At 41.0% G+C, this 24,983-nt stretch overlaps 1 protein-coding gene across 1 annotated transcript; it reads right to left on the bottom strand.

The window, feature by feature from the left end:
- Window positions 1-8,106: 8,106 nt before the first annotated feature.
- On the bottom strand, window positions 8,107-24,884 carry WNT9B (Wnt family member 9B). Its single transcript, XM_040331329.1, has 4 exons — window positions 24,747-24,884; window positions 16,432-16,688; window positions 13,026-13,291; window positions 8,107-9,887 (listed from the first exon to the last, which is right to left on the bottom strand). The coding sequence occupies exons 1-4, from the start codon at window positions 24,821-24,823 to the stop codon at window positions 9,429-9,431; spliced, it is 1,059 nt and encodes a 352-aa protein (XP_040187263.1). The 5' UTR covers window positions 24,824-24,884; the 3' UTR covers window positions 8,107-9,428.
- Window positions 24,885-24,983: the final 99 nt, after the last annotated feature.

Genomic DNA, 24,983 nt, shown 5'->3' with positions numbered 1-24,983 from the left:
GTCACGAGCAATCGCGGGTACCCGGCGGTCATTGCATCTGCATCGAGGGCGAGCAGGCGGTGTGCGCGTGCCCCTAGTGGCCACAGGGCGAAGCGATGTTAAATAGCGTGATTTTGCCCAGCAGAGGTAAAACCGCAGCGGCTGGTCGGCAAGTGGTTAATCCTCTGACTCTATCCTAGAAGGCTGGGTACACAGGGCGTATATCGGCTGAAAGCGGTCGGTTTGATGGGAACCGGCCGACTGTGGGTATAGAATTGGGTATATGGGATTGTATGATATTTTTTATTTTATTTTTATGTTTGAACTAGACGGACTTGTGTTGTTTTTTTTTTCAACCTGACTAACTATGTAACTACGTGTGTGTGTGTGTGGCTTCTGTTGAACAGGCATGCTGGAAAAACAGCATCTGATCAGTGCTTGCAGCCAATAGATGCAAGCGCTGATATGTGTGTTCGGGCAAGGGGGCAGTCCCCCTATCAGAATACAATTGCTCAAAGAAGGATATCGCAGCACTAATATCGCTTGTATTAGGATGGCGATCTGTAAGGGTTTTTTTTGTTCAGCCCGCTGAGTTGCGGAAAAAAAAAAACTTAGTGTATACTAGAGCTGCACGATTGATCGTGAAGAATCGAAATCGTGATCTTTTTCCCTTCCCGATCTTCAAAACAGCATGTTGGAAAAACAAAATCCAGGCAGCCTGCTGTTTTAATACAACATACTAATAAGTGGAAGCAAAGTATCTTTGTGTCCCTTTATCAAAGGAAAGAACTCCACTGTGTAAGAAGGTTTAACCATTTAAAGGCCAAACCTTTTCTGACATTTGTTGCTTACAAGTGAAAAATCATTATTTTCTGCTAGAAAATTACGTGGAACACCCAAACATGATATATATATATATAATTTTAGCAGAGACCCTAGAGAATAAAATGGTGGTTGTTGCAATATTTTATGTCACACCGTATTTGCGCAGCGTTTTTTTCAAATGCAATATTTTTTTGAAAAAATACACTTTAATGAATTAAAAAAAAATAAGCAGCAAAGTTAGCCCAATTTTTTTGTATAATGTGAAAGAAGATGTTACACCACGAGAATCGTGATCTTTATTCTAAGCAAAAAAATTGTGATTCTCATTTTAGCCAGAATCGTGCAGCTCTAATGTGAATCCTGCATAACGCTTTATATGGACAATTTAATCTTGTGGTGCTTCAGCTCTGCTGTTTAGCACTACAAACCAAGGAAACTGGGAATCCTCTGCGGTGCAGAGCTGCCTGCTTAGTAACCAGACAACTTGTACCAACACCATTTTAAAATTAAAATACCAATAGAGCAACCCTAGGGTCCAGCGCTACCTATTTATTTATCTAACCAGTTACTTTATACCAGTTCTGCTGTTTGCTACTGGTATTGGAGGGATCTGGATAACCTATCCCTTTTTAGATACCAAGTACTGCTGTATACCACCCAGAATAAAGCAACGTATCACAGGTGTAAAGCACTGTTCTAGAAACAATACGGCCAAAAATTATCCCCTTTTGCAGACATTAAAATAAAAATAAATGCTGAGACTCTTTTTTTCGTGTTGCAGTGTATGATACGAGGCAATTTCATGGTTGTGTATCTGTCTGGTGACTGGTAACATAAGAATGCATTACTAGTGTATGACAGGCTGAGTAAAAGTGGGGTGTTCCCATTGTCTTTCAAGCCGCCACATGTGGATTAGACATGTAACCATCGGATCTGCTGTTTAGTAGACCGCTCCAAGATATTTTCACAATATAAAAATGTCACAATTTAAATTAAATGTTTTGTAATGTAATTGTATTTTTTATTATTATCCTACTTAATGTCAGATACGTTCTTAATTGCTACTGGTAGATTGCATTTGATTGATGAAATGATGTATGTGACATTTGAGTTCTTACCATTGCAGTGTTTCACATTGCTGATGTTGGCTATATATGACATATCTACAGGAGGGATTGTCCAGCACCACTAACCCCCCTTCACCCAAACGGATCACCATCAGGGGCAACAAACAAACCACCCCAGACCCCCCCCCCCATTTGGTTGGTCGACCGATTCAACCCCCCTATTGCTTGGTCGATCGGCTAACAAACCCCAACCCCCCTCACGCTCACCCACCAGCCCCACACTTAACCTACTACCTAGGTTGTGGGCAGCTTTGGCGGCTTCCCCCTGCGTCTCCTCCTTGGCGGCTTCCCCCCTGCTCATGCTCCCGGCCAATACGGTTGCTTCTCCTCTCGGCCAAGACCATCTTCTTGATTGGCTGGGAGGAGAAGCAGGAAAACGATAGTATAAAGTAATTCACTATTGTCACACAACTGGGTGGGCTCAGGGCGCAGTCCTCTTTTTTTAAGCCCATTAAAACCTCAGACTTTAATCATGTGCTTAAAAAAATAAACAAATTGAAATCCGTGCGTCTGGCGCCCTGGATGTAGATTAGGGGCCAGGTGCATGGATTAGGGGGCAGCGCCCCTAATGGAGTGGGTGCCACTGATCGTAATCCAATCAAATACAGCTGCTGTTCAGGTATTTTGGCTGCCGGCCTGCCAAAGTTCCACGGATAGGTCTATCTGTGCTCTAGGGCGTGGATCGAGGAATCCATTTTTTTTTTTCAATCAGCCTGCTTGAATCCTTGTGCACACAATGAGATTATTTGACAAATGATGCTAGTCTCATATCGAAAATGAATAGGTCACAAATGTACGAAAATTCATGTACGACAGAATAAAAATTTGGAAGTGGTGTATTTGTATTATATTTTCGGACGAAAACTATTCTAATTAAAGGAAAATCGTACGATTTTTTTATCGTACGATAAAAATTTTCATGTTTGTCCCTTCAGAATATTTTGGATGAAAGCTGTGTAGGAACGATCAGATTATCGTATGATTGCTTCCAGGTTTTTTTTTTTTTTTTTGTCACTTAATTGAACAAGCTGAAGTTAGAAGCTGATTGGCTACCAGACTCTGCAGTCCTCTATTTTTTAGTAAATCAACCCCCATAGTATTTTTCTAGCAGTACATGTATATCCTCTGAAGCTTCATCTAGAAAGTTAGAACTGGCAGTCATGTGCCAGCAGCATAAGAGGCTCACTAGCTGTTCACCTATAACAAGTGCATTGCTTTTCTCTGTCTCTATTGCTACCCTTGATATCTTCTATGTCAGACAGTAATGCCGCATACAGACGATCGGACATTCCGAGAACAAAACCGTGGATTTTTTTCCAACGGATGTTGGCTCAAATGTTGTCGGAAATTCTGATCGCCAAGAACGCGGTCACGTGCAATACGTGCGACAGCACTATAAAAAGGAAGTTCAATACCAAGTGCGCCACCCTTTGGGCTCCTTCTGCTAATCTCGTGTTAGTAGAAGTTTGGTGAGAGATGATTTGCGCTTATATGTCATCTGCTGCTGTTCCCGATCTCTCTGAGAAATCAGTTTGTCAGAACTCTGTGAATATCAGCAGCAAAACAACTTCGTTATTCTAGCATTATAAAGAAGAGAATGCGCTGCATTTAAAGATTCAAAAATTTGCAGCGTGACGAATGCGCTACCTCCATTACGAACGCTAGTTTTACCAGACCGAGCGCTTCCGTCTTGTACTTGATTCAGAGCATGCGTGGAATTTTGTGCATCGGAATTCTCTACACACGCTCGGAATTTACCAGAACGGATTTTGTTGTCTGAAAATTTGAGATCCAGCTCTCAAATTTTTGTTGTCGGAAATTCGGACAGCAAATGTCTGATGGGGCGTACACACGGTCAGAATTTCCAACAAGCTCCCATCGAACAGTTGTTGTCGGAAATTCCGAGCGTGTATACGTGGCATAGGAATAGCAATCACAAGGTTGAATGACTTGCAAACAGCCATCATGTTTTATTTGATGAAGACTGACTAGATATGTGTTGGTTTAGATCGGCCTTTTTCAACCTTTTTAACTTAGAGAAACCTTTTAAATAATTTCAGGTCTTGGGCAACCCATGGTAGTAATTACTAGCCTTGAATAAGTATATTTTTGTCAAATCTTAATTGAACAAGCTAATGTTAGAAGTTGATTGGCTTACCATGCACAGATTTTTCACCCTCCAGTTTTAGTAAATCAACCCCCAAGGAGTGCTTTACATGGCAAAACTATTTTCATTAACCACTTGCTTACTGGGCACATATACCCCCCTCCTGCCCAGGTGAAATTTCAGCTTCCGGCACTGCGTCGCTTTAACTGACAATTGCGCGGTCGTGCGACATGGCTCCCAAACAAAATTGACGTCCTTTTTTTCCCACAAGTAGAGCTTTCTTTTGGTGGTATTTGAATGCCTGTGCGGTTTTTATTTTTTGCGCTATAAACAAAAAAGAGCGACAATTTTGAAAAAAAATACAATATTTTTAACTTGTTGCTATAATAAATATCCCAATTTTAAAAAAAAAAAAAAAATGTTTTTTCTCAGTTTAGGGCGATACGTATTCTTCTACATATTTTTGGTAAAAAAAAAAAAAAATCGCAATAAGCGACTGGTTTGCGCAAAAGTTATAGCGCCTACAATATAGGGGACAGAATTATTTTTTTTTTTATTATTTTTTTTTTACTAGAAATGGCGGCGATCTGCGATTTTTATTGGGACTGCGACGTTATGGTGGACACATCGGACACTTTTGAAACATTTTTGGCGCCATTCACATTTATACTGCGATCAGTGCTATAAATATGCACTAATTACTGTATAAATGTGACTGGCATTGAAGGGGTTAACACTAGGGGATGAGGAAGGGGTTAAATGTGTATACTGCTTAGTGTTCTAACTGTGGGGGAAGGGGGGTGACTGGGGGAGGTGACCGATCTGTGTCCCTATGTACAAGAGACACAGATCGGTCTCCTCTCCAGAGACAGGACGCTGCCTCTGTGTAAAACGGCAATGAGAGATGATCTCATATGTAAACATATGAGATCATCTCTCATTGGCCGCACAGATCGCATCGCAAACGGCCACTCTGATTGGCCGTTCGCGGCGATCTGTGATTGGCTGTGTCCAAGTGACACGGCCAACACAGAGTTTCCCCGCAGCGCGCTCTGGAGCGCGCGCGGGGAACGCCCAAAGGGGCGGCCGTCAATTGACGGCCTGTTGGATATTCAGATCCGCGCTGAAGCCGTCATTCGGCTATAGCGCGGGTCTGTAGTGGTTAATATTAATGAAGTTAAAGTGTTACTAAACCCACAACAGTAAAATCAGTCTGTATATGCAGTAAAGCATGCTTGTTATACTCATTGTGGAACCTAAGGGGTAATCTATGCCCTGTGTAAAAAGGCAGTTTGATCCAGACTTCTCTTATCCTCCCCTTTTTCCATGGTCCCCAATCCATCTGTTGATAGTACGGAGCCTTGGGGGCACTCTGCACATGCTCAGATTGGTTTGTTTTTTGCTAGAGAGTTATTTTTTTCTTGGAAGGGTGCATGTAATCCACACAGGGTCAATCAGCACTGTCCATACAGAGGGTCAGGGGTCCTGCAGCCTCATAGGGCAGTCAGAGTAGAATGAAAACCCCTCCTATAAGCTTTAACTAGACACTCATAGAAGTCATAAGACTGCTGATGAGAAAAGGTGTTTAGCAGTTTGGTATATTTACTAAAACAATCACATTTCCATCATGTTCTGTGTACTGTGGGAGACAAGATATAGTGAATGCAGGGTCCTGGGTTTAGTAACACTTTAAATTAAAAACGGTGATGGAGATAAAAGAACTGCACCCCCTTATGTTGATGGTAAGATAAGATGTGTCCCATTATATTGGTGGTCATAGAGGCGCCTCCATACATTGGTGGTCAGTGACCTGCTCCCTTAGGTTTGCAACCACCTGAAGAACCCCTAGGGTTCCACACCAGCCTTGATGAGAAAGGTAGGTGTGGATGATAAAGGTTGTTAGAATATGGCATTTTTTGTTTGTCGGCTTGTGTGGCATCAGGACAGGGTGTCAATGGATATTTTTTACGGGATCAAGAAACAAGATACTGCACATCACAACAAAATACAAGGTACTACAACAAAACAAAAAAAACGCACAAAGGGTTTTTACAAAAAAAATATTTTTATATCAGAGCAGTATATAAACACATTTGAAGTGCAGTGTCTTCTATGTACACAGTGGCAAAAATATAAATATATTGCTTTACCAATACCTATATACATATCTCTAAGCAGGCAAGAAGTATCATCATGCAGTGAGTATACTGCAGATTTAAATAACTTAAATATATATAGATTTGTATGCGTGACTGTTCCTAATTGCTGTACACATGAGGTAGAAGGTATGGGCCCAGCATTTTGCATGTTTTAAGGCCCCATCGGGGCTCATTTACGAAGGTTGTCAAAAGTGCAGTACTCCAAACTAGTCAGTGTTAAACTTCAGTAAATTTGAATTCTGATTAGCTGCAATGGTTTATTACATGTTAACTAGTAATTTGCACTTTAAATTACCTTATTAAAAAGCACATATATTTGTTAGGGCTTGCTACAAAAGGAAAAGAAAGTACATTTTGAATTGTCTGGGGTGCCAGCGATAGTTGGCGGCCATTTTATCTGTCAGTTTGCTAGTTCTTAGAATATTCATAGACCTCATTTTATTCCTGCTCACAAAATGGCACCCAAGGCCATGTATATGTGACGAGTATACTTTTAGCATGATCATTACAAATGCAAACATTGTTTAGACAATTATGGGGCATGTTGCTGCTCTAACTTTGGAATCATCAGATGTTCTAATCAAAGGGCCAGTTCTCTGTCTTTCAGGCTGGGTTCACACTACTACACTACTTTCATCCTACTTTGTCTGTGTTCAATGTTTCCCTATGAGAGCGTCTTGTAGCGTCCTACACAAGTCGGTCCGACTTTGAAAATGCTCCCTGTACTACTTTTGGTCCTACATTGATCCTACTTCAGGCCCATTGAATATCATTGAAGTCGGACCAAAGTAGTATCCTGTTCATGAAAGTAGGATGGATGTAGGACCAATGTAGCAGAGCAAAGTAGGATGAAAGTAGTGTAGTAGTGTGAACCCAGCCTCAGACTGTCAGTGGAACAGGCTGTGGCCAGTGGGAGTAGAAAATTCCCAGGCTTGGTGGTAAGTTGGAGTAAAAAAAAGGCATACTCCTGTAAATGGGAGGAGGAATATTGTCCCTTTATTGAGGGTGTTGTACCCTTTGTTTGTATTAGTGGAATGAGTTGTACCCCATCATTGGTGTCAATGAGAAGAATGGTGCCCTGTTGGTGTCAGTGGGAGGAATCGTACCTCATTATTGGCGTCTATGGGGAGAAGTTGTGCCCGATTGTTGGTGTCATTTGGAGGAATTCTATTCAATCATTGGGATCAGTAGGAGGAATTGTGCCCCATTGTTGGTGTCAGTTGGATACATTTTACCCAGTTATTGGGAGGAATTGTGCCCCATTGGAGGCATTCTATCCAGTCATTGGGAGAAATTGTGCCCCATTGTTGGTATCAGAGGGAAGAATTGTACTCGGTGGTTGTTTTGTAATAAACTTGTGCCTTTAGTCCTATGTTAAATACAACTACTTATTGGTCTGAAATAAGCAACCTTGTAATCCTCGTTCTTTGCGTAGTCCTATGGTATGCCCACAAAATCATAATTAATATTTAGGGTGAGCTTGACTGAATCAGTAGTTTGGTCTGATTTATGATCCGATACATGGGACTGGCAACCTTTTTGCTTCTTTAGGTTTTTGCAGTGGTAGAATGTACACAGGTATTGAGCAGCTGCCAGGAACTATATGTGGCTCTTAAAGTGATTGTAAAGGCAGAAGGTTTTTTATCTTGACGCAATAAAAACAATCTGTGTGCAGCAGCCCCCCTCGGCCCCCTTAATACTTACCTGAGCCCCAGCTCTATCCAGTGACGTAGGAATGTCTCCGCTGCACGGTGACTCCCCTCCTCATTGGCTGAGACAGCAGTGCGGCACCATTGGCTCCGGCTGCTATCAATTAATGTCAGTCAGCCAATGAAAAGAGAGAGGACACAGGGAGCTGTGACTCGGCTTGGGTGACCCCATAGCAAGCTGCTTGCTGTGGGGGACTCAACAGGAGGGAGGGGCCAGAAGTACTGAAGAGGGACCCGAGAAGAGGAGGATCAGGGCTTTCACTGCACAGGGCAGGCAAGTATAATATGTTGGCTGAGGACAGTTGCTTTAGATCAGGGGTCTCAAACTGGCGGCCCTCCAGCTGTTGCAAAACTACAAGTCCCATGAGGCGTTGCAAGGCTGACAGTTACAAACATAACTTCCTCACATAGAGGCATGGATGGGACTTGTGGTTCCGCAACAGCTGGAGGGCCACCAGTTGGAGACCCCTGCAAGTTTTAGATCAACACTTGCTATTGGCATTTTCTGAAACCATTCTTTTTATCAGAAGAAATTATTTATGGTCAGTGGTCAAAACAGATCAAGGACAAATGTGGGGAGGGCAGGGCATGAAGTTTTTTGGGGGGGGAGGCAAAATTGGGCACACCTATAAGATGTAAGCAGGCTCTCGGTAGAGTTAAACATATGAAGGCATGTGTACCCTGGTACAGAATCCACATTGCTTGGTCATAGAATTTCTCCCTCCAATGATGGTCCCCAAATATTTCACTTTATCTCTATGGAGACTCCTTGTGTCAGGATACATTTGCATGCTTATAATAAAATACAGATTGAATATTACATCTTGGGTATTGTGAGACATGACCATATCTCTCGACACACGCAGTCACCATAGAGATTCAAATCTGCTTATATTTACAGCGGCATAGTGAAAAGTCCACTTTTGTACATCTCTACAAAACATTTACAAGTAAATTAAGACATTTATGTACAGAAAATGTTGCGTGCTTGGTGGTCTACATAAATTAGGATTTTCCTTTTTGTGGTTATGGTTAAGTTATTTGCAGGTAGAAATTAAATCTGTGGCCATGTGCAGCCATTGATTTTTAACCAATCATGTGACCGGTTTTAGCTGCTCCCAATTTAGGTAGAACCAATCACGTGACTAGTATTGAATGGTACTAATTAAGCAAAACTAATCAATGCAAAATACCAAGGATAAAAGTTAATTGCAAAGCTGACATCAAATGTTGCAGCATATATTGGGCAGTGCTCAAACGTCTATTTAAGAGGCAGTGGCTGTTTGGCATGTGGAATAAATATCTCTGCATAGTGATAATTTTAAATATAGTTGAACACTGAATGAAGTATACCCCATATCAAAGTATTGAGATCCGTGACATCATCCAGTATTTTTTCTTCAGTTCACGTAGTCTTAAGTCCCATGATGTACCCCTTAATGTGCACAATTTCGTCTCATGGATAAGGGACAGAAGGAGCCCCTTTTGCAGTTTATTATTCTTCGCATTGTCCATGTTGCCATTATTGTTTGCATGTATAGGTGTCCTGCTGCTGAACGCACTTCTGACACTCCACGTGGCAGCACCAGTGTACTTGACAGTGGCAGGAAAAAGTGACCATTCGGCTTTGGGTGTTGTACCCTCTACCACAACACAGACTGTCACACGTGGTCTCTCTTGAGCACACTCTGCCTGAAGTCCCAGGAGAAAAGCGACTGGTACGGCAGAAGCTTGGAGAGTCCTCCAAATAAACCAGATCTGTAGAGCGAATAGCACGGCCAGCAAACGAATGTCCTAGGGACTCGTGGCCCCCAACTGCCTCATTTGTTGCTCCCAGGACTTTGACGGCATGGTCATACTTTGCTTTGAGCAGAGCTCCTGTCTCATGGAATGGGGAAAGCTGTTTCCAGCAGGTGCGTACTGCACATGACCCAGAAACTCCATGACACTTGCACGTTGTCTTTAACCCACTCTTTACAGCCTAAGAATGAACAAATGAGAAACAGAAAATCAGCATCTGATCAAAAAACAGTAACATTTTCAGTCAAGAGTGCTAAAACTGCTTGTCAATAACTGGTTATCCTCTAACTTGAAGAGGACTTCACTCAGACTCCGCACTTTTAATCCTCTCACCCTGTGAAATGACCCCCCAGCTTGCTATGGGGCACTCGTGTGTGCTTGATCCTGAGCAGCAATGCCTGCGTCTATAGACAGACAGTGTGGCTCGGCCAGACACAGCTCTGGATCAAGTGAGGACTCGGGAAAGCAGAAGTTTGGATAGGGGGTGATGCTTCTACCTAAACGTTTTCTCCCTTAATGCAGGAAATGCATTCATGTAAAAAAATGTAGGCTTTTGAACCACTTTAAAGCACAACAGATATTTAAATACAACTTTTAATGCATCTCTGTATTCATTAATGCATTATTAAATTTATTTTTAAACGTATGTTCTTGAATTTGATCTCAGTATCGGCCTCTAACCCCGGCTGTGCAACAAGCCTATTCGTCATGCAGCAAAGCTTCTATGCTAGCAAGGTCACAAGCAAAAGACAGAGATTTCCAGTCTGCTGCTTCTCTTTTCACTGTTCAGTCACAGGATGGGTGAGGGACAAGGCCTGCAAGCTATCCTTAACTGCAGCAGAGCAAAATTAGGTCTCCTGCCCTGCCAGACAGAACAGTGTAAATCTCCAGCCTGGATTGGCAGGCAAAACAGCTCTTTTATGTGTATTTACAGTAGCTGCTTGTCCAGAGTTTAAGGTTAGGGTCCTGCCATGACAGAAATATGTAGAAGTCTAAATATTTTAAGTCGCTAACCTAGGACAAGTATGCAGTTCTGTTCTTCTGCCTTTGCTTTCTGCATATTTGTTTTGAATCAATTACATAAAATGTTGAAGATCAAAGTGATAGCTGGGAACTTGGCATTTTAAGTAAAAGGTCCAATGAGATCTCATTTCTGTTATGGCTGGTCTGGTCTAATATTTACTGGTCAGGCCATTATACTTTTCTAGGTACAGTAGGGGTGAACACACAGTTTGTGATGTTTCACTAGAGAGGAAACCATCCCAAGCATTGCCAGCATTTCAAAATGTTGTAAACCTCCTCATTGTGCGCTTATGTAAAGACACTCGGGTCAGTTGCGGTATTCTGCAATATTTTTGTGTAATTATTAAGGAAAATAATATAGACTGTGTGATTGAAATGAAAGAGAACTCTGCATACCGTCCAGCAAAAGACTGCATATCATCTTCGCTTGGTTCTACTGTGGGTTCTAATAGTCTACAAGGCAGGAAATCTCAGAAATTAGGACAGTATACATGTGCTTTCATATTTTGCACATCTAGATACATCTGTTTTTATGCCCCAGTTGTTTTAGCCGTTCACCAGAGCATGGCGAGGAAGTAAAGGAACCCATACAATTTTTTTAAGGTCAAGTAAATCTTCCTTTTTTTCCCCCAATGGTCAGCTGGGCACGGGGGGAAGGAAGTGGCATCATTGGATGACACTGCTTTGATGTATTGAAGGCAGCGAACATGCCTGGATTGTGCCCATTGGCACATGGATTGCCATGGTTCTGGTCCCTTCACATCCTACAGTAGAGGAGTGCATTGTATTTTGTAAGTCTAAGGCTTGATTCACACCTATGCATTTTTTGTGCTTTTTGCAGATTTGCTCTATAGAACGTGTTCCATAGGAATACGTGTTAAATGAGCTGTAGTGCAAATCTGCAAAAAGCACTAAAAATGCATAGGTGTGAATCCAGCCTAACATGTGCAGGTACATTGGCCCTCTTAGGTAGATAAAGGAAGAAATGGCTGCACATCGATTGAAATCCAAAATGTTGTTTATTGATCACCAAGATGACATCAAGGGACACCAACACACAGGTCTTGTAGACGCGTTTCACACAATACAGTTGTGCTCCATCATACAATGAGTAATGATTAAGCCCAACTGTACTGGGTGAAACGCGTCTACAAGACCTGTGTGTTGGTGTCCTTTGATATAATGTTTGTGTTTAATAAACTGCATTTTGGATTTCAATTGATGTGTAGCCATTTCTTCCTTTACTCACCCAAGGAGGCGAACCGGGGCTAGCACTAGGTTGGACAATCCTATCAGGCACTAGTTTATCCACCTGGAGCAGCAAGTCCTTGATTCTTGGCCCTCGCAGGCCATACACAGTCGAATTTCGAACAAATTTTCTTTTCAAAATCAGAAAGTTCCTTTTTTTTGTGATCCGATGATGCCACCATTAATTTTCTAAATTCGGCCGACCGAGCCTTCATGTTGCTACAGAAAATAATTTTCGTGGCCGGGAATATTCTTTCTCTCCGGGAATTTTCTTTTCTTGCACATGCGCATTTTTTTTTCTATTACATTTCTCGCATGATTCTCCCATCATTGACTAGAAAATCATAATTTTTTTAAAAAAAAAATCCAACATGTCCGATTCCTCAAATTTGATTGCCGCACGAAAATCAGCTGTTGCTGCAGCCCACTAATGGTGCGAAATTCGTACGAAAATTCTTTGATACGATTTTCGAAATTCGAACCGTGTATGGCCGGCTTTAGGTATATGGGTCCCTTCTTATATTATTTCCAATCGTCCTCATCTTCATTATAAACGGCAGGGCTCATTCCATTATAACCCAGCTAATGAACTATTCCTAGTTTTTTTTACAAGCAATAGAAAGCCAAAAATGCAAGAAATTTGGACCACATTTGCAGACACTGGATATATACAGCCAGCTGAGGCACATGAAGCCTACTACTTCTGGTCTTAATTAGAATGCGAACATGAAACAGAATGAACAACTTCGGTTGCCATGTTCTTCCTGTATTCTAAATAAAAAAACATTTATTCTATATGATGTTTTTTGTGTTTGTAGTTTTGGATTATGACAACTTGTGCCATCTGTAAACCGAAATTCAAACAAGTTTCTGTCGTACATCCTCTAATACATTTGTTGAACAGATGTGTATAGGGAGACGTTTATTTAAGAACTATACAGCTGGATATATAAAGTAATTGTCTGTCGTCTTCCTACTTTGTTTTATATACTGCCAAACCACCCTTGTGTTATAAGGTTTTAGGACAGGCTGATTGTTCTGCACTCACCTTAATGCCTGTGTGAGTATTGTGTAAGTCCACTTTGGCTCTTGTGTCTCTTCCCCCCTTTTTTTGGCCCAAAAAGTTCTGCAGAAAACGCGTGCTGTGTCGCAGGTTGTCCCCACACACCCCCCACTGCCAAGCCCGCTGACTCTCCAGGCCGGGAGAGTCATCACATGTACAGCGCTCCATCTTTCCTCCGCTGCAGGCCTTGGCCAGCGAGTGAGTCAATGCGGCAGCCGACACTGCATACAGGAATGCTGTCTCTTTAAATCCTGAGGAGAGAACAATTTGATGGATTTCTATTATTATTATGTTAGAAGTCTGTTTCATTTTATTTAAATGTGAGTTGCAGAGAAGAAAAAAACATTGGCATACTAAAAAAAAGTACTCTGCTTTGCATCTTTTTAATAAACTTATTAACCACTTGACCTCTGGAAGATTTATCCCCCTTCATGACCAGGCCATTTTTGCGATATGGCACTACACTACTTTAACCACCTCAATACGGGACACCTTCACCCCCTTCCAGCCCAGGACATTTTTTAGCTTTCGGTGCTGTCGCACTTTGATAATTGTACGGTCATGCAACACTGTATCCAAATATATTTTTTTATATTTTTCTTCACACAAATATAACTTTCTTTTGGTGGTATTTAATCACTGCTGAGATTATTATTTTTTTTACAAAAAACGAAAATTTTGAACACATTTTTGTTTTCTTATTTTCTGTCAGTAAATTTTGTAAATAAGTAATTTTTCTCGTTCACGGATGTGCGCTGATGAGGCTGCACTGATGGGTACTGATTAGGTGGCACTGATGAGGAGGCATTATTATACCGAACTCATGGGACCTTGGTAAGCACTGATAGGTGGCACTGGTGGCCACTGATGAGCAGCACTGGTAGGCATGGATAGGTGGCACGGATAGGCAGCACTGATGAGCAGGCACTGATGAGCAGGCACTGGCTGGCATCACTTATGGGCACTGATTGGTGTCACTGGTGGGCACTGCTGGGGCTTTCCTGATGATCAGTGACCTGATTACCTGCCCAGGTCTTCTGTGCGAGGAGATGCCGCTGATGGACACTTCTCTGTCAGGTACGTGATCCAGCGCAGTCGAACGGCCTTGCCGCCGTATATTTAGGTGATATGGTCAGCAAGCAGTTAATATACACCGACAGTAAATGATTAAACTACGTGAAGATCATCATCTCTTTTCTTGCCAACATTACTAATTTAACCGTGGAGTACCAGCCTAACAGTGCTGCTTTGCAGGCTAATTGGCCAAAGGGTTGACAACCAAAGCAACAACCAAGTGACCAGCACCACAAGCAATCCCTGATAAACGTGTGACCACTGCGTTATTACTGATAAAGCCTCATCCATACCTACTCTTTAGGGAATGTGCACCACTATCATTACTGCTAAACTCAGAATGATCACCACATTATTAGAGATAAAGCTAGGGAGTAGATATCATATCTACGTCTTAGGCCAGATTCCACTAGACCAACCTTTGAACTCTTGAAATAACTTTCTGGTCTCAGGGAACCCCTGCTAATAATTACTATAGCTATAACTTATGATATATTGGTGTGATTGTCAGTGAGAAGAATGCTCCTTACACTTGTGGTCATTGCGAAGAATTACTCCTTGCAGATAGTTAACCACTTTCAGACCCTGCACTGTATATATACGTCCTAATTTTAAAGATGGATATCTCGGTAACGGCAGCAGCTGCTGCCACAACCGAGGTATCCATCTTTAGTGCCAACGGTCCTGTAAACGATAACGGCGGTCTCCGCAGCGGATTTGCCGCAAGATCGCCGTTATCGGTGGCGGGAGAGGGCCCCTCCCGCCGCTCTCCCGCGCCCTCCGCCGCTTACCGGAGCCGTCGGTAGCGGCGGAGGTGATCGGGACCGTTCGGCTGTTCACTGGGGTTGCAAGTGAAAGAAAAATCTCCTTCACCCGTCCCCATAGCTCTGCTGGGCGGGAATTTTTTTTTTTTTCTTCTTGCATTTTAGTCTAATTATGAGATCTGAGGTCTTTTTGACCCCAGATCATGCTTTTTTCTATTACAAGGGATGTTTACATTCCTTGTAATAGGAATAAAAGTGATCAAATTTTTTTTTTTCAGTGTAAAAAGTAATAACATAAATAAAGATAAATAAGAAAACAAAAAAAAAATTTTTTAAAGCGCCCCGTCCCGACGAGCTCGCGCGCAGAAGCGAACGCATACGCGAGTAGCGCCCGCATATGAAAACGGTGTTCAAATCACACAAGTGAGGTATTGCCGCGATCGTTAGAGCGAGAGCAATAATTCTAGCTCTAGACCTACTCTGTAGCTCAAAAAATGCAACCTACAGTTTTTTTAAACGTCGCCTATCGAGATTTTTAAGGGTAAAAGTTTGACGCCATGCCACGAGCGGGCGCAATTTTTAAGCGTGACATGTTGGGTATCATTTTACTCGGCGTAACATTATCTTTCACAATATATAAAAAAATTGGGCCAAATTTATTGTTGTCTTATTTTTAAATTAAAGAAAGTGATTTTTTTCCCCAAAAAAATGCGCTTGTAAGACCGCTGCGCAAATACGGTGTGACAAAAAGTATTGCAATGACCACTATTTTATTCTCTAGGGTGTTAGAAAAAAAATATATAATGTTTGGGGGTTTTAAGTAATTTGCAAGACTGAGGCCAGGTTCACACCTATGCGAATTGAGTGCGGCTTAAACCGCATCTAATTCGCAGGACATTTCAAAATACATTGTTTTCAATGAGGCTGGTTCACATATGTGCGATGCATCCGCAGTGCGCATTGCCTCCAAACCGTGTGCGTTTTTTATGTCTTGCGGTGCGGCTCAGGTGCGAATTCAGTCCCATTATCTTCTATGGGTACGCAGCTGAATTCGCAGATGTGTTCATTTCTCTTCAGTATTTGTCTCATTCAGTTCAATACACTTCCCCCCTCCCCCTCCCCTCTCCCAGGTCTCCAAATTCGCACCTGATCTGCAGCTAAAACGCAGTTGATCTGCAGAACACCTTATAGAGAAATTCGCAAACACAATGGAGCTCCAAAACGCAACGCACTAGTGTGATTCAGGCCTAAAACATTTTTTTCTGCTAGAAAACACCAAATCTGAAAAACACCTAAGGTCTGGAAGTGGTTAAAAAGCTCATTGGTGTGAATGGGAACTTATCTGAGAGGCAGAAATTGCTCATGGAACCCTTAGCAACCTCTGGGTGAACCCTGGTTGAGGAACCCTGCACTAGACAATGTAACCTGCCCTGTTAGATTTTCTCAAAAGAAAGGAGCCAAACCTATCTTGCATCTCCTATTATTATTATTATCCTCATCCTTTTCTAAAGAGTCTTCCTGTAAAGGAGCCATTCTTGGCCCAACTGCTTTACCTCTTTTCAGGAGGCCGCCCCTTCCCTGCAGGCTGCAGTTCCAGCGTTCGCTGCGCAGTTGGAATTGGCACTCCACAATGCCTAGTCGTACAGCTTCCTTTAGCGCCTCTGCCAGGCCAGGTTCCTTCCTGCACAGTCTCTTTTGGCGGCGGGTCAAAGGCAGTAGATCACACTGTTTTAGGTGGGGTCGGCTGTGGATGCTGCCAGTCGCAGAAGATGGCGCTGTGTAGTGAGAGAGGGACTCCTTGCTTGTTAGTCTGTATAGGCAAAGGACAAGAAAAGCATAAGAATAAGGTATAGTTTTATTATGATTCCAGAACAATGTTATGCATAAAAGGGAACTAAAAGGGGTACTCAGGTCCTGGTATTTAATAATAACATCTAAACAAAATGCACACCAATACACATTTAAATAAAATAGAAACAAAATATGTAAAGAAAAGTACATGATACAATTATATACTATAAAGCATTTTATGTACAGTATGTATTTTTCAGAGTAGGAAAGTTTAATATTTAAAGGCGGCACATATGCTACCTGATTTTAGGAACGTTCAATTTTCTTTGCAAAATCAAGACTACATAATGTAATACAAGTGAAAAGTCACTCAGGGTGACAATTGTACACACTGCATGATATAGCCACATTCCTTACCACCATGCAATAAATGAAGAACACAAGTTCTATTCCAGCCTTCCATATATAGTTTCTAGTCAATGATTTGTAGCCCATTTTAATCATATATACCGGTACAGTGAGAATTTAGATGTAATGTGTATGAGCTTTTCAGCCAATGTATAGAAGCTCATAACAACCAATCACATAGGTAAAATTTATTGTGATGTGTACTTCTAAATCAATTTTTTTAATGTGCGGCTATGGCATGCAATATATACACATGGCATAGACAAGAGTGAATTGTATATTACACATGCATAGGACGATAAACTTTTAATTCATTCCAGCCTCCTGTACTAAGCTACTTAAAGTGACTATCGTAAAAGTATTTAGTGGTCTTTTGTATGTAAAAATACCACTGGGCATAGGCACATTATTAAATACTGTTTTTTATTTTCTTAGATTTCCTAAATACTTACATGAAGGTAAACTTTCTACATTGGCTTAATTATAGTTTTACTGTTCATACATTCTTGTTTTTTTTATTTTGTTTTTTACCCTGTCCTGTATCATAATCAGATTTACAGTATATGATTATTCCACACAATTGTAATGTATTTCTTTGCATACTATGATTATGTTCTTTTTATTATATTTGTTTCCAATGCTTTCATTTAAGATAGATAGATATATAAATAAAAAACTTGATTGACACCAGATTAAAATATATCGACATGCATTCTAAAAATGGTATCTACTGCATTATATCAATCAAGATATAGAAAAGCAAACATCAGAGTTTCCTGATGACTTTCTAGTGCCGGCCCTTGCCACCCCAACCCGCCCTGCCTCCCCCCCTCCTTTTTCCTTGCTTAGAACCCCCCTCTCCTTTGCTCCTCCCCTGGGGCGGGCCCGGTTCGGGTGGGGGGGTAGAGGGGGAATGGGGCCTAGGGGTCTTTATCGGGATTGTTTGGAGGCTTCAATGTTGGAGGAGGCCTACGGCCCTGGAGATGGTAATTAAGGGGGTATAGCCGACGGATATATTACGAGCATGTTGTTCGGGCAGCTGGGCTGGAACCCAATCCCGCCACTATTTTCTCTTGATAAGTTTGATGATGTTTCCCCCCCCTTTTTTTCTTTTTCTGTTTTTTTTCTTCCCATTTTCATGATTTGTTGTTGTTACTCCTTGTATGTCCTCCTGTATTTGTATGTAATGCTTTGACCCAAGTTGGGCATTAATAAAAATAAAACTATATATTTGAAAAAAAAAAGCAAAGCAAACATATTTTGCAAATCTTATCTTTTTTGACAACTGAAAATTTCAATGTCCATGACAAATCTGAATGCGACATTCAGACAAAATGAATCCAGTTTGCAAAGCTATTTACATATCTCTTCAGGTCAGTTTTGTAGGCACTACAAAGTGATCAAAATGCATCTAAAGCAAACGTTAATGTCTTTAACATGCACGAGTTTAGTGAAGGCAGCATCAATCCACTTTGTGGAACTTTACCGTTGTTACATTTTCCAATTTTTAAAATTAGCTCCTCGTAACCAAAACAAAAATATCGGTATTTACAAACTATGTCTTTCATATCAAAATTTATTTTTTAAGTTTGCTGGTTGAAGTCTACCATGGCCTTGCATGGACCTGTCTGCATAATAGCCTATTTAAAAAAAAAAAAAAAAGTTATTTTTTGAAAAATTATTTAAATATGCTTTAAAAATAAACATTGTTGACCTAGGACAGGTCACCAAACTGTTTTCTTTTTTGTTAAATATCTATGCACCTATAAAACATATCTGTGTTATAGAATGCCATTAGTTATACTGTTTACACAATATATATAATTAAAATGATTCTCGCTCGCTCGGCTCTCTCTCCTCTCTCGCCCTTATTTTCTTTTGCTCGCTCCTTTTTCTCTTGCTCGCTCTCTCTCGCGCTCGCTCTCTCTCTCTTGCTCTTTTTCTCTTGCTCACTCCTTTTTCTCTTGCGCGCTGTCTCGTTCTCTCTCGCTCTTTTCTCTTGCTCGGTTCCTTTTTCTCTTGCACGCTCTCTCGCGCTCTCTCTTGCTCTTTTCTCTTTTTTTCTTTCTTTCTATCCCTCGCTTTTTTTCTCTCTCATTCTCTCTCATAATTTTTTTCTTGTAGTTTTTTTTTTTAAAAGAAATGCTGCAAACAAAACCATGACACATTGGGGTTGATTTACTAAAGCTGGAAAGTGCAAAATCTGGTGCAGCTCTGCACAGAAACCAATCAGCTTCCATTTTTTTTTTTTTTTTTTTTGGCCAAAGCTTAATTGGACAAGCTGAAGTTGGCTGATTGGCTACCATGCACAGGTGCACCAAATTTTGCACTCTTCAGTTTTAGTAAATCAACCCCATTGTCCTTCACACTAGCAAATGGTATGATCCTGATGCTGGCCATACACTCCACGAAAACCGTCCGAACGAACTTTCGAAAAACGAACGTTCGGCTGTGAGCGCAAACGATATTGCCATCATGCAATGACCGATAAATCGTTCAGTAGACATAAATAAAAAAAAGATGGTTCAATTTTTTTTTACATATGCCTAGTGCAGAAAGTTCGGATGGGAAACACATTAACCTTCCAATTTATCGTTCGTTCGGCAGAAAATTTCCAAACTTGTCCTTCGTTTTTTCAGCTCAAAAACGTCCCAACGATTATCGATTTTGTGCCCATTAACTGTTCGAAAAACAAAAGATCTTTCTTAACGACCGAATGTCCGCCGAATTTTCGTATAGTGTATGGCCAGCATGAGACCAGGGGTGCCTCCACATTTCACTTTCAAAGGCAGGAACACAGATCTCTACTTGACCGGACAGTTAGATGGTCAATGAATGATACTGTGAGTGTACGCCAACTGGTTATAATACTGCAAATGATTATTACTATTACATCAGATATTTGAATATCTAGGAGCAAGGTGACCAATTCCCTTTGATCGGAGCCCCAATAAATGTTTGATTAATATAATTATATTATGTTATTGGGAATCCATAACTAATGTAAAACCTACCCTTAATCAAAAAAATAATTAAATTAAAAAAAAAATCAATTTTTGTTCTATCTATTTACCTTTTGTTCACATATAGTATTGCTTATACCTATCGTACAGCCTGATCTTTAATGTAATCTAGTTACTATTTCTAAGGTTTGTTTGGGGTCCACAACTCTTAAGTTCTTATTTTCTTTTATGCTGGCCATAGATGGAAAGATAAAATATTAATCTTTAGGTTTCATTATCTCATTTGATCATTCAACACAAGGTCAAGTCAATTTGGGGACATTTGACTGGATTTTCTTCTAGGGTGGGACACCCTTTTTTGTTTTTTATTATTAAAGTGCTCATTTGTAGATCAAGACAAGTATCGTAATCCAATTTTGAAAGCGATGCTCTATTTACAGAAACAAAGGTTTTATTGAATGGATCGTATGGTTATGTATATGGCCAGCAAATTAATAATGGTAAATCCAGTTTTATAGTATAAAAACTACTGTTACTCCTTTGAAGGATTCTCTCTGACCTTGGCCTTATAAGACATGCTATCCACAGGTATATTATACAGGACTAACATTTAAAAAAACAATACTAACTCCTCCTGTTCTGTGCAGAGGACAAGTTTGGGGAATATTACTATTCGTATTGGGGTGATGAAGAAGGTAACAGTTTAGAGCTGTTTGGGCCTGAGTTTTCTTGCATCCTGTCCAATAAGGTTTACAAATATAAAATAAAGAGAATAGATGTGTGCTGTTTAATTTGTTTGGGTGGAATATGGCTAGACCAACATTCTGAAAACGTCTTGCATTATAGACCATCTCTGTAGTATAGGCACCTTTATATATAGATGAATGACTGTGAGAATGTAATTGAAAATATTTAGGAACCAAGGATTTGTTTTTTTAATCAGTCCCTGGCTCATTGTGTATATTCGTCTGATAAATCTATCTGTTCCTCCCTGCCATCACCTGCAGTTTACCCATATTATGTGATCTTATGAATGTAAATATTTGGAGAAAATATCTTCATTTCAAGGTCTGAGAGCTCAGTACAAATCACCATACACAAATACTAAGCGAGAAAGGGATATATGCGGGGAGGGGGCAGAGAAAGGACTGTGAGAAAACAGGAAAGGGAAATCTGCCGGAGAGAAGGGTGAGAAAAGAAGATGAAAAACAGGTATGTATCAATGGGCCTTAACCCTTTCCTTGTACTCGATCGAAAAAAAAACAAAATAAAAAAAATAGAGATATATAGAGATAGAGATATATAGAGATAGAGATATATAGAGATAGAGATATATAGAGATAGAGATATATAGAGATAGAGATATATAGAGATAGAGACATAGATAGATAGAGACATAGATAGATAGATAGAGACATAGATAGATAGATAGAGACATAGATAGATAGATAGATAGATATTTGGGGTATCAGCTATATGCTCCTTCTCCTCTCACCCAGACAATGTAGTTACATCATAAATAATTAATATGGATCCATAATTACACTTTGGGGCCATATTTATAAAGCAGTTTAAACCAAATAGTCACTGCAAGAGAATGTGTATGTATTTTAACATACAGTAAATAATAACCACCTGAGAGTTTGGTGAATGACCTATTCCCTCCTTTATAAATATACCCCTAAAATGTATTCAGTGGTGGGGTGCAGTGCTGGTGGTGTTACCTTGAGAAAGGTAAGCTACAACCCACTGAATAGATGATGCCTATATGAAATACATATATTTCTCCTATGACCTGTGCATGCTGTAAACTTCTTGCAGGAGATCTGCCCTCCATGTTAAAAAAAATAAAATAAAATAAATTATAAATATTGTGTGTGTATGTATATATGTGTGTATATATATATAAAAAACATTTTTTCCTGTCCTTTTACAACTACAAAAGTGACTAAGTGTATCTGGCTTATCTGGCTGTTGTAAAACTATGCATCTATACATACACGTGTGTGTGTGTATGTATATATATATATATATATATATATATATATATATATATATATATATATATTTATTGTGTGTGTGTATATATATGTATGTGTGTGTGTGTGTGTGTGTGTGTGTGTGTGTGTGTGTGTGTGTATATATATATATATATATATATATATATATATATATATATATATATATATATATAATCTCTATCTAGATAGATAGATCTAAGTTGTTCCAAAAGCTTGCATCTTTATTAACAAGTCATCAAACTTTCTGCATTAGTTGAATGCTAACATTGTACAAAACTTAAAAAATAAAATGATTGAATATAAGTTATGTATTTTCCGGCAGTATAGAAAAAAAAAAAGACTACATGGACGTTTTATGTTCCATTTATACACAATAAATGTGGTCCAATCACCTTTACATGCCATGAAATCCTCTACAAAGCACACATTTCATGTTGGTATAAATACATTTGCATATTGTTGAAAAAGTGCAAAATTGTTTTTGTTTATTTAAACGATCTATCTAAGATTAAATATTTTATAGCAAATATTTGACATTCTAAAAGTGTCCATATCCATCATCAGTAAGTCCTTTTTTGTTTAGTTTTGTAGCCATTTCTAGAATATTTAGAACATGCTTTTTAGTGTCTTTTTTTCCCCCTTTTCAGAACTGCTCTATACAAACTTAATCACTTGTGTAGATTGTCCCCTTAGTTCTCTCCATACCTTGTTTGAAGTCCCGATCTGTGCTTTTCTATTCCTATGTCTGAAATCTCCTATTTGTTGGAGATCTGTTCAGTGTCTTTCCCCCCCATATGATCACCGTTGTGTGCCATGTGACAGTGAATGAAAGGGTGCGACATAATCCCCCTAACTAGGATAATCTGTTTTTACTATTAAATGTGTGTTTGGTCGCAGCTACAATATAGAAGGATGACAGACTATGAAGTGCGCAGAGGATGAGTATGTCCGAAAGAGGACAGGGGATGAGTATGTCTGAAAGAGGAGAGGGGATGAGGATGTCTGAAAGACAACAGAGGACAGGGGATGAGGATGTCTGAAAGAGGAGAGGGGATGAGGATGTCTGAAAGACAACAGAGGACAGGGGATGAGGATGTCTGAAAGAGGAGAGGGGATGAGGATGTCTGAAAGAGGAGAGGGGATGAGGATGTCTGAAAGAGGACAGGGGATGAGGATGTCTGAAAGAGGACAGGGGATGAGTATGTCTGAAAGAGGACAGGGGATGAGGATGTCTGAAAGAGGACAGGGGATGAGGATGTCTGAAAGAGGACAGGGGATGAGGATGTCTGAAAGAGGAGAGGGGATGAGGATGTCTGAAAGAGGACAGGGGATGAGTATGTCTGAAAAAGGAGAGGGGATGCGGATGTCTGAAAGACAACAGAGGACAGGGGATGAGGATGTCTGAAAGACAACAGAGGACAGGGGATGAGGATGTCTGAAAAGAGGACAGGGGATGAGGATGTCTGAAAAGAGGAGAGGGGATGAGGATGTCTGAAAGACAACAGAGGACAGGGGATGAGGATGTCTGAAAGAGGAGAGGGGATGAGGATGTCTGAAAGAGGAGAGGGGATGAGGATGTCTGAAAGAGGACAGGGGATGAGGATGTCTGAAAGAGGACAGGGGATGAGGATGTCTGAAAGAGGACAGGGGATGAGGATGTCTGAAAGAGGACAGGGGATGAGGATGTCTGAAAGAGGAGAGGGGATGAGGATGTCTGAAAGAGCACAGGGGATGAGTATGTCTGAAAAAGGAGAGGGGATGCGGATGTCTGAAAGACAACAGAGGACAGGGGATGAGGATGTCTGAAAGACAACAGAGGACAGGGGATGAGGATGTCTGAAAAGAGGACAGGGGATGAGGATGTCTGAAAAGAGGAGAGGGGATGAGGATGTCTGAAAGAGGACAGGGGATGAGGATGTCTGAAAGAGGACAGGGGATGAGGATGTCTGAAAGAGGACAGGGGATGAGGATGTCTGAAAGAGGACAGGGGATGAGGATGTCTGAAAGAGGACAGGGGATGAGGATGTCTGAAAGAGGACAGGGGATGAGGATGTCTGAAAGAGGACAGGGGATGAGGATGTCTGAAAGAGGACAGGGGATGAGGATGTCTGAAAGAGCACAGGGGATGAGGATGTCTGAAAGAGGAGAGGGGATGAGGATGTCAAAGAGGACAGGGGATGAGGATGTCAAAGAGGACAGGGGATGAGGATGTCAAAGAGGAGAGGGGATGAGGACGTCAAAGAGGAGAGGGGATGAGGACGTCTGAAAGAGGACAGGGGATGAGGATGTCTGAAAGAGGAGAGGGGATGAGGACGTCAAAGAGGAGAGGGGATGAGGACGTCAGAAAGAGGACAGGGGATGAAGATGTCTGAAAGAGAATGAGGACAGAGGAGAGGGGATGAGGATGTTTGAAAGAGAATGAGGACAGAGGATGAAGATAGAGGGATGAGAAGAGAGATAAGCGGTGATCAGAGGAGTCAATGATCACATCGCCCATACACTGAGTATAGGTAATAGAGTACAGATTACATACAATCACTCCAGGACTTGTGGTCACCAGCACTTGTTGGTACATACAGTGCTCACACCGCCCCCATCCTGTCCTCACATAATCCAATCACTACATGAGAAACCCGCAGCGATCAATGCACATTGGACATATATAGTAGAAATAAGATCTCTGACCCGAAGTAGGCATCGGCAGGCAGCAGCAGAAGGTGCAGGCACAGGGCGGCCAGGGATAGGCGGAGGCCGGCTGGCATGGTGCAGTCCCGGCTCTGCTCCTCATCTCTCTCTCCCGGGAGCTGATCACTGCTCCGCGGATCCCCGCTAACAGTTTAAAGAGACAGGAAACACCTTGTCCTTCATTGGCTGCGAGCGGACACACCCTTATCGTGACTGGTTGTCCTGGCAAGGTGTGTA

The sequence above is a fragment of the Rana temporaria genome, chromosome 12 (assembly GCF_905171775.1).
Source record: "Rana temporaria chromosome 12, aRanTem1.1, whole genome shotgun sequence".
Lineage (NCBI taxonomy): Eukaryota > Metazoa > Chordata > Amphibia > Anura > Ranidae > Rana > Rana temporaria.
This window is presented reverse-complemented; position numbering and strand designations above follow the sequence as displayed.